General features: G+C 34.7%; 1 protein-coding gene and 1 long non-coding RNA gene across 4 annotated transcripts; one reads left to right on the top strand and one right to left on the bottom strand.

Annotated features, from left to right (window-relative positions):
- On the top strand, positions 3035 to 10314 carry LOC109350100 (RNA-binding protein Musashi homolog 1). Of its 3 annotated transcripts, XM_019591238.1 has the most exons (15): positions 3035 to 3149; positions 3355 to 3536; positions 3629 to 3718; positions 4233 to 4298; positions 4387 to 4452; positions 4606 to 4694; positions 4836 to 4881; positions 5113 to 5167; positions 5839 to 5915; positions 7863 to 8034; positions 8110 to 8237; positions 8302 to 8406; positions 8984 to 9145; positions 9975 to 10057; positions 10118 to 10314. In XM_019591238.1, exons 2-14 carry the CDS (start codon positions 3516 to 3518, stop codon positions 10035 to 10037), a joined length of 1140 nt encoding a protein of 379 aa, XP_019446783.1. In that variant the 5' UTR covers positions 3035 to 3149; positions 3355 to 3515; the 3' UTR covers positions 10038 to 10057; positions 10118 to 10314. The 3 variants fall into 3 exon arrangements, with proteins under 3 accessions (XP_019446783.1, XP_019446782.1, XP_019446784.1); XM_019591237.1 differs by having other exon boundaries at positions 9975 to 10314; XM_019591239.1 differs by having other exon boundaries at positions 3079 to 3149; positions 3472 to 3536; positions 9975 to 10314.
- Positions 5933 to 7856, bottom strand: LOC109350102. The gene is made up of 2 exons (XR_002108073.1): positions 6881 to 7856; positions 5933 to 6846 (listed from the first exon to the last, which is right to left on the bottom strand). It is a non-coding gene; the product is annotated as an uncharacterized LOC109350102 (long non-coding RNA).

Below are 10377 nucleotides of genomic sequence, written 5' to 3'. Positions count from 1 at the left end.
AGGCCAAGCAACTTGCAAAAATCAAATGCTTACCTTAACTTAAAGAAAACAGACCAAAAGTGCCAAGCAACCAACAAAAATCAAGTAACAAACCAAAGAAAAAAAGGTTGCTTCACCATGAAGAAATCAAGCACAAAGTTGTCCAGCCAAGCCAAGCACCAGGCCAGGGTAGCCAAGCACCGAGCACTAGACCAGGGCAGCCAAGCACCAGGCCAGGGCAGCCAAGTACCAAGCACTAGACCAAGGCAGCCAAGCACCAAGCACTAGGCCAGGGCAACCAAGTACCATGCACCAAGCCAGGTCAGCCAAGCACTAGGCCTGGTCAGCTAAGCACCACGCCAGGACAGCCAGGTCATGCCCAGCTGGAACCAGGTCATGCCCAACGTGGACCAAACTGGTGCCCAACGTGGACCAATCTGACCTGGACAGCAAACCCAATTTTGAAGAAAACTAGGTCAACTCATTGAGCATCCTACCTTTTCTTTGCTTGAAGGCCAAGAACATGACCTCATGGATGACATAAGGCTATGACAAGAAGGAGGAGGTGTCACCATCAATGTAACCTAGCCCACCGTAGGGGTCAAGTAGGGGCCAAAATGGCTCTTCATAGGAGCCAAAGGTGAGCAACTTAGCTGCCAAACAAGGCAACTGAGCATCCAACACTTTGGCCTATAAAAGGCACGAAATTATCATTTGTTCATTTGTAAACATTGTACATACATTCTAAATTCTTCCTAGTTTATTCATCTTCTTTCCTCCATATTTTCCTACCATTTTAGGTAGTTTTTAGGCTAGTTTTAGAGTAGTTTTTCATGTTATTCAAGAGGATAATGGAGTTGGAAAAATAGGTCCAAAAACTTAATTTTGTATTCTATTTTGGAACTTAAAGCATCTAATCTATGGATGGATGGCTAATGCTCTTACAACTTTCATTTGGATTATGATATGTTTGTATTTCTTTCTTCATTATAATTTCATTTGTATTTCAATCATTCAAGTTGGTGCTTTGGTTAATTTTATTTGTTTGAGAAGTACTTAATGCTCTTTTTAGATTGATCACCTAAAAACTGATTTCAAGTCATAAAAATTACTTGTCTCAAAAACTTAACAAATAAACTAAGAAGTAGTTGTACTACTTAGTTTATTTGCCAAGTTAAGCATACTTTTCTTAAGATCTTATATTCATTACTATTTCAATTATAGAGTAACCAAGATTAGGGTGTGACAACCTAGTCTCTTTGTGGACGTAATATTGGTTAGTAGTGAATATAAGTGATCATTATTCTACCATTTTAGGACATACACTAAAAGGAGGATTTCAGACCTTGGTGTTTGGAGTTAATCAAAGTAAAACATAAGAACTTGTCTAAGTAGTTCAAATACATAAGAGATTGAGAGATACTTTCATCATTCAAAATGATATTGTCTCCTCAAGAATTTGTTAATACTTAGTTTATGTTTCTTGTAAAGTGTTGATGTTCACAACAAATCAAATAAAAAACAACCCAAATATATTCCTTCATTATTTGTACATATTCATATGATTCATTTTGTTAGGCAATTCCTTGTGGTTCGACATAACCCTATACTATACTGCAATTGAATTTTGAAAGAGATGTAAAGTGTAAAATAGTAAAGTGTTATCAATAAATTTATTTGTTGAAACACATTTTAATATACAAAAGTGATGAAGCTAACTAATTAACTTTTATTTATTGTTATTTACATTCCGCAATTTATTTATTCTTTAATACCAACCTTCCTTAAGGAAGAAGTTTGGTTTGTTAATAAAAGGAACCCGAAAGGGAGTAAATAAATCAAAGTCACTTAACATTATTTTTATTTTGTTCTTTATTTATTTGTTTGTTTCTAACAACTAACTATTCCTCACTTTTGTACATTATAATACCATTAAATCGGTGTTAGAATTTATTCCACAAAACCGAGATGATATTCAAATGTACTTAATAATTATGTAATAGGGGATTGTTTCGATACCATTGTATCGGCGTTAGAATTTTTCTAACAAAGCCGAGATGGGGCAAAGAAGGAATAACTTATTCACATGATTATTAGAAGTAAGTTGTAACTGGAATATTCTTGAAATCATTATATCAGCGTTGGAATTTATTTTAACAAAGTCGAGATGACGAACAAAGAATAAAATCGAGGTCACTTACTTAACCAAAAAAGAAAACACACCGAAGAGAAAACTCCTTTCAACAAATTGAAAAGAGACACTCTCGCCTTTCAACAATGAGTTAAAGAGCATATAAGTGGATGAACCCATAGACCTAACACCTTAAGGTTTTGGGTCAAGATGTGGTATCAAACTCACTTATATGCTTCTTTCACTTAGCCCATGAAGAAATATTATAACCCATGGATGAAGATCTCCCAACAGTTTGAACTCAGAACAAGGTTGAAACAATGCTGCTCTTTTTAAGTTTGAGTGTGTTGGGGTAAAGATGACAAAATAAGAAGGGAACTAAGGATAAGAAGAAGATAATAGAGTATCTCCTCGTACATAACTTATCTACCCTAACTAATAAAAGCATGACATGTGTATTATTTTGCTTAGTTGTAGAAATATTTTCATAAAAAATGATTAAATATGTCACATATAATTATTTTAGGACCACAAGGAGATAATTTATCTCCTTATATCAGGAGATATTTGACTATCTAAGAAGAAATGAAAAAAAGGTTAAGAAAGTGGTGACAAGTATGGAGAAGAAAAAGGAAATGACATTTTAATTATTTTTGTTACTGCTAAGGACATTCCCTTACTCCATATCTATAAAATTAATCCATTTCAGAATGTTATTCAATAATAAATACTCATATAAATTAAATTCTTAAACTTTTAGTCTTTTAATGGAGATGTAACTGATATTCACATACCTTACAAAAATTGGAGTGGGGATCTTAAGTCTATAAAAAACCGGTTACTTAATTTGGGCTGTTCAGTTAAATAACCGGTTCCTTTCTAAGCCGAACAATAAGGCCCGTCTGGCCCGGTTCAGCCTATTTTTACTCTGAAACCTGAAATACATTAGAAAATCCCCAATTAACATTGTTACGACGCTGAGAGGCACGAGAGGAAAGAGCGTGTTCTGCAATTTAGGGTTTCGATATTCACCAACAAGGTCAGTGAGTGCCATAATTCGCTGAATTTCTTGTCTTTTTGTTTTTGTTTTTACCACTTTTCTACTTTGAGCTGTTATTGAAATCGCAATTGAACTTGAAGCATCAAAAGCTGAAATTTCCATCTGGTAAAAATGATGGTAATTTTGGTAATAATGGTGACAAAGAAAATTGTGTGTGAGAAAGTAGTGTTTTTGTTATGTGCAGGAGACGAGTGTGAGAGATTTAGAGGGAGAGAGGTGAGAACGCTGAGTGCTGAGATACACAAAGAGAAGGTCGAGAGATTTTTCCTTTTTTGTGTTTTTTGGCTTTCAATTGTTACAGATTTCAGCTTCTGAACCATTCATTGAGCCTTATTCAAGTTTCCCATGGAGCAAAGAAAGCTTGTGGTTAGTTATGCACATTCGATTTTGTTTACCACTTTTTCTTTGCATTAATCTTCATGCATTTACCTGATTGTGCTCATAAAATTGTGTGTTAGGTTTTGGGTATCCCATGGGACATCGACACCGAGGGCTTGAAAGAATATATGAGCAAATTTGGAGATCTAGAAGATTGTATTGTTATGAGGGTTAGCACCTGCGTTCCAATTTTCTTTTTAAGTATTGCTGAAACATGTTTGATTCATCATTATTTGGGGTAATACTAGTTGAGATAATGTTATCAATGTTTATATATAATTTTCTGTTACATGGTTATGTTGACTAATTTTTTGTCCAATATTTGTAATTTTACTTTATGGATTACCTGGTTTATATTGACTAAATACTGTGGTTGACAATTATCCTACTCTAACCCTATTTTGCTATAGTGTCGAGGAAATTACCTTGTAAACAACTTCATGTTCATGGTTCATTGTTCAAGCATATTCACACAATTTGGAGAAAAAAATTTAGCATCCTTAAACTTGTTGGGACACAAAAATGAACGGAAGAAAGAATTGATTAAGTTGGTTGTATGCTTTATGAATTTGCCTGTCCAATCTGACATATAATTTCCTTATACCCGGTTGATTAATGATTATTTTATCATTTTAGATAAGTTTTGTGTACGCATATTCAAATCTATTTGCATCTGTATTTTAGGAACGGTCAACTGGCCGGTCTCGTGGTTTTGGATACGTTACATTTACATCGGTAGATGACGCGAAGGTAATGGATTTTGACATGTATGTGTAAATGTGCATAGTTAGTAACTTGTATATACTATATCTTAAGTTGCATGACTTTCTGGCTGCAGAATGTATTATCTGGTGAACACATTCTTGGTGACCGTACGCTGGAAGTCAAAGTGGCCACACCAAAGGTTTAAATCTAACCTAAGTGATGCTTAAAATTTAATGTCTAGTGTATTTTATTCTAGTCTGGTGCATGTATGGTTTACTTATATGAGATATAAGAACAGTGTTGTGTGATTGATGATTGTACTATCAATTCTTCTAATGCTTTCATTTTCAAGGAGGAGATGAGGACACCATCAGCCAAAAAAGTTACTAGAATCTTTGTGGCCAGAATTCCACCATCAGTAACAGAAGAAACCTTTAGAAGGTATGAGTGTGTTATCTTCATTAAAATAATGAAGAGCCTTTTATTCATTGGTAATTTACTCATAACGATTCTATAAATGATGCTTAAGAAATGAATGCATTAGTTTGACACTATTTTGTTTTATTTTTTTCCTCTTTGCAGTCATTTTGAGAAATATGGTGAGATAACAGATTTATACATGCCAAAGGTACTATTCTCCCCGTCATTGTCATAGACATAGGTGTAAAATTAAAATGCAGTGAGTTTGCATTTTGGTGTACTGTGTACATGCACACATAACACACATACCCACACTTGCATGCGAAGGTTGCAGCTTGTAGTTTTGCACTTGCTCTGCAGACAGAACATTATGCATTGCATATGCATGCTTATTTATTTGACATTTTCTTAATTATATATTATCATTTATTTCAACCAGGATCAAGGATCAAAAGCACATCGTGGAATTGGTTTTATCACTTTTGCAAATGCAGGTTGGGCTATCTATGTTTGCTTGTATGCTAGAATCGTCCACATGTATTAAGTGTATGATTGTATCATATCTTAATTATGCTTGAGTTGATATTTTTTAATTGAGATAGTTAACTTGGATCTTGACTGACACTGGCAAATGAAGAACGTTGAGAGTACTTGCTGAAGCAGGGATGATATGCCATTTTTCCCAATAAATAAATTTATAAAATGGAGTTCATCATTCGTAGTTCACTTAAATTATGTTGATGTTAACATAATGGTTGGTTATAACATCACTTCACTCCAAATTTTCATTGTGCATGAAATCCTACCTTATTATTAAATTGATTCCAACACAAATAGACACATGTATCGTTGTTTAGGGTGGAGATGAACTTCATATTTATTTGACCTATTGGCTGAAAATTTTGTAGGTATTAGGTTAAGTTAAATTGTTTGGTGTTTTGTAATAAGTTTTGGTCACATCTGTCTGCATTTCGCATATTTCACATATAACTTCGTCTTCTGTTCAATGTCCATGTCATGCTTAGATTTGTTTTTTTATTATGGATTATGCTATATTGTGGAGCTTTCTCAGCTAATCCAAATGATGTAACTGCACTACTCTTGCATGATAAAAGACATGAAAGTCTGTAATCAATTGCTGTAAGGAAGATATTCTTTTTTGCAGATTCTGTAGAGAATTTGATGGTAGAAACCCATGAACTAGGCGGTTCCACTGTGGTGGTTGACCGAGCAACACCTAAGGCAAGATTTTATTTTTAGAAAGATGACAAGATTATTTGGAGCATGTTCATTTACGAATTAAAAAAAGATTGTGTAAATTCTTTGTAAATTTATTCTCATGACCATTTTTGTTGCTCATTCTGTTGAAGTAATCATCTATTGCAACAGGATTGCAATAACCATAAAAGCAGTGCTTTGTGCATGTAAGTCACCATTAAGTTAACAATAACAAAAGTTGATTTCCACTAGGTGGGGTTGGCTACATGGATCAAATGATGCCATTGTGTTTTGTCATAAAGATTATTTTGGAAAGACCGTTTAAATTTAACTCTTTTTAATGGTTTTCTCTAGGATTTTTCTTTGACTTCCTTTTATTTCTTCGACTTCCTTTGACTTCCTGTTATTTCTTCGACTTCCTTTTGGATATCCCAACATGTTAAAAAGTCACCATTTTGAAAAACAATACCACAGTATTTCTAATTAAGTAAAGAATTCCTTAGTTATAAAATTTAATGCGAGAGCGCTTTATCTAAGAGTGTTATAAAATTTGGTTGCTGTAGATCTGTAAGTCACAACCTTTTTAATCTTTTAGTGAGTTTAGAGAACAGCTTCCATTTTGATTTTGAGGATCTGGAATGCAGTTAAGCAGTTGAATATTAGATGAATAATAAATAGATAGATGTATTAGGGTCTGGGATGTACTAATATTAACATGTCTATGGGCATGTCACAGAGCCACTCAACCTGAGAATTCTTCTACTAGACATGATCATGTTAGTCAAAATCGCGATCCTACTCGTTAGATCACATGATCTTACGATCCTTGACCCTCACTTTTCTCGATCTTAGTCTTGGGCATGCCTTCGTGGGATCGGGTGCGATCGTCATGTGGGTGCGTAAAAACGGTGGAATCTACGAGCCCACCAACCCCTAAACCTCTTTCATTCTCTGTCTCTGCTGCCCACCAACCCCTAAATCTCTTTCACTCTCTGTCTCTGCTTCACTTTCTCTCTCTCTCTCACTCTGATGAGGACCTGCCAAGGAAACTCATCTCTCTCTCATCGTGCATTTCTGCAACATTCTTCACTTTCTCTCTCTGTCTCTGTGATTCTGCTGTCGTGGGTAGTAGAGAAGAAGTTAACCAGGTCATTTGCGACCTGCTTTTTGAAAACTCTGATTTTTTATTTATAAAATAACATATGATGGGCTGTTAACCCAGTGTCTTTTTTAACCCATGAACTTAATTAAAACAGGAACAGTGTGAGTGGCTGTGAAACCCTATTTTTTACTTGGAACTTGTGTAGTTTAGTTGTTTTGCTATTGTGATTTATGGGTTTGTTGAAAACCCTACTTTTTTAATTTATAAAAAAGCATATGATGGGCTGTTGTTAACCCAATCTGTTAAGCCCAATGTCTTTTTTAAGCCAGGCCCTTGATTAAAATGTGAACAGTGTCAGTAACTGGGAAACCCTATTTTTTACTTGGAACCCGTGTAGTTTGTTATTTTACTGTTATGACTTATGAGTTATGTTATGTATTACCTTATGACTTGAATTTGTTTTATTCATATACTATGTTTATTATTATGAATATCTTTAATATTAGAACTTATGAATTGCTATTCATATATATATATATATATTTGTAGAATTTTACGAGTCGTGTTACGATCTTTGGTTGTCCTCCTGATCTTAAGTAAAATATCGATTTTAACTATCATGGACATGATAGTCACTATGTTTGTCATTTCCACTCATATTTATTGTATGTTATTGCCTTTCCCCCACTGCCTAAACATTTGTACTTGTATGTTGTCTTTTCTCACACTTCCTAAAATTTCTGGGTTTGTCTTTGATCAGGCGTGCAGCAGATTTCAGTTTCACACGTTAGTTTGATGATGGAAAGATACTTGATAAACATACTTTTTCATATGATTTTTGTTAATAAGTTTTTTTGCAATTTTGGCAGGAAGATGACTTTAAGCCAATTGGTAGAATGCCTCACTCAAACATACGTTCACATTCACACTCACAGTCACAGGGAGGATATGGTGCATACGATGCATATATTTCTGCAACAACTAGATATGCAGCACTTGGTGCTCCTACTTTGTATGACCGTCCTGGCCCAATTTATGGAAGTAAGCATGAAATCACCAATATTTAATTAAGTGATTAATGCTGCTGCATACTGACTACTTTGTTCTGTAAATTAGGGAGTGAACCTGTTCGTGGAATGGGCAACAAGATTTTTGTTGGCCGCCTTCCCCAAGAGGCAACCAGTGATGATCTTCGTCATTATTTTGGAAGATTTGGCCGTATATTAGATGCATATATTCCCAGGGTAAGAAATGAAATAAACTTAATTTGAGTGTTGAAAGCTTACTCACCTGCTTGTTTTCATTTAGGATCCTAAGAGATCAGGTCATAGAGGTTTTGGTTTTGTTACTTTTGCTGAAGACGGTGTGGCGGATCGTGTCTCTCGAAGGTCTCACGAAATCTGTGGACATCAGGTACTTTAATATGATTTGCTGCTATCATGCATCACCACCCCTGCTTGAGTAAAATATGGTTTTGTTTGAAAATGATGTTGAGATTTCAATCGGAGATATGATGTTGAGATTTCAATGGGAGATATAATGGTTGAATCCATTTTGGTTTTGTTTGGAATGATGATGGAAGTATTTAGGAGGGAAACTCCTCCACACTCCCTTTCCTAGTGTAAGTTTGATATTTTTGGAATAAACCCAGGATAGCAGCTCAACTAGTCGGCTCCTTCAATTAATTTTGGGAATGAGTCATAAAAATTGAGTTTGAGGTTCTGTTACTACCACGCAATAACTGACATTGCATCACAGTATAGTTATACATTTCATCACAAAAGACTTGTACAGTAGACCTATTTGTTTCATGAAAGTGCAGATTCTATTTATTATGAATGCATGTGTATATAATATTTGCACGTTTGGTATTCTTAAGTATGAGTTACCATGCATACCCTGTATTATATAAATGAATGCTTCAATACAAGTATAACTATGTATTCTGGATATGTATACCATTCTATTTCTTTGCAACTTGCACCTGCAGGTGGCAATTGATTCAGCTACACCTCTTGATGATGCTGGACCTGGGGCTGGACCTAGACCTCCTGGTGGGAATTTTATGTTGAACAGCATGGATACTTATGGGGGATTCGGTGGTCCTATGCGAACTTATGGGAGGATGTATGGCAGCCTGGACTTTGATGATGTGAGTATATCAACACATTAATGATCTTATAACTAAATCATGTAAAAAAATGACAAATTGGATAATTTTCCAAGAATTTGCGCATTTCAATATTTCTGGAATCTAGGCACTTAGTAAATGTTGGTCCATGTCAGCTGATGGTGCGAGTGCAGCAGTATCTATTGTATGAATTGCTTAATTTTTGTATAATATGATATGTTGATACACATAAAAAATGGACATAAAACTCATAAAAATAATAAACATAAAATTGTTAAGAAATTCCAAATAAAGAGCATATTTATTTGAAATCACTAAATGCAAAATGAAAGTCATATTTTCATAAGAAACCATCGCTTAGTGCCTGCAAATAGGAATAATATCGATTCAGTTTAATCCATGATCAACATTACACATGCTTTTCCTCTTCTTTCTCTATGCAGTACACATGCTTTGCCTTTTTGTCTCTTCCATTTAAATGATTATGTCATGTTTTTGTCCCTCTTTTATTTTTTGGTTATTTGGAGGGGGGTTTTCTCCCTCTTAAAATGCCCTTGTATGATAGTTTGGGTGTCCTGGAGGTATCAGAAAAATATTTTGAGTATCATCAGAGAGTATCCGGAAAGCATAGGATTTATAATTTATTTATTTTTCAAAAAATAATTTTGATACTCTCTGGATATGTATCGATGAAGTATTGGAAAGCATTGGTATCCGATACGGATATGTAAAGAATATTGAAGTATCGGTGCTTCATAGGTTCCCTAATAAGTATGGCTACTGAAAAATTGGAGTATTAAATCTTGTTGCATGATTTTAGCTTTTGGTTAAACATTGTCTTCTTTTGCAGTGGGGTTATGGAGTTTCCAGTTCCAGACCATCAAGATCAGATTGGAGGTATAGACCATACTAGGGGAGCACTGTTTTATTAGCAGCACTGCCTTTCAAATCCTCTCAACTATGGGTACCAGGAACTGTTTTGCATGTCTTGTATTAAGAATGGTTTCAAGTTATTTCTGTGATGACACTATCCTAGGATCACAGTTGCAATTTCGGTCCTTCTATGAACTTTCATTGTGATACATTCATGATGTAGAATAAGTTACAACAAAGCTGGCTTGACATTTCAACAGTCTTAGAAGTTGTTTTAGCCTGTTTAGTATGTTCCATTTTGGAATACTATTGCTGTTTGTGATTTACATCCATGAAGATCAGGATTTCTTTAATTCAATTTTTTTTTTAATCTGCAAATG

Source organism: Lupinus angustifolius, chromosome LG06, assembly GCF_001865875.1.
Source record: "Lupinus angustifolius cultivar Tanjil chromosome LG06, LupAngTanjil_v1.0, whole genome shotgun sequence".
Taxonomy (NCBI): Eukaryota; Viridiplantae; Streptophyta; class Magnoliopsida; order Fabales; family Fabaceae; genus Lupinus; species Lupinus angustifolius.
Note: the sequence above shows the minus strand (reverse complement) of the source record. Positions and strands in the feature narration are given on the sequence as shown.

Coding starts and splice junctions, on each gene's coding strand:
- LOC109350100 (XM_019591238.1), top strand. CDS start 3,516: ATGGAGCAAAGAAAGCTTGTG. Junction 4,453..4,605: donor TCAAAGTGGCCACACCAAAG/GTTTAAATCTAA, acceptor TTCATTTTCAAG/GAGGAGATGAGGACACCATC. Junction 4,882..5,112: donor CAGATTTATACATGCCAAAG/GTACTATTCTCC, acceptor TATTTCAACCAG/GATCAAGGATCAAAAGCACA.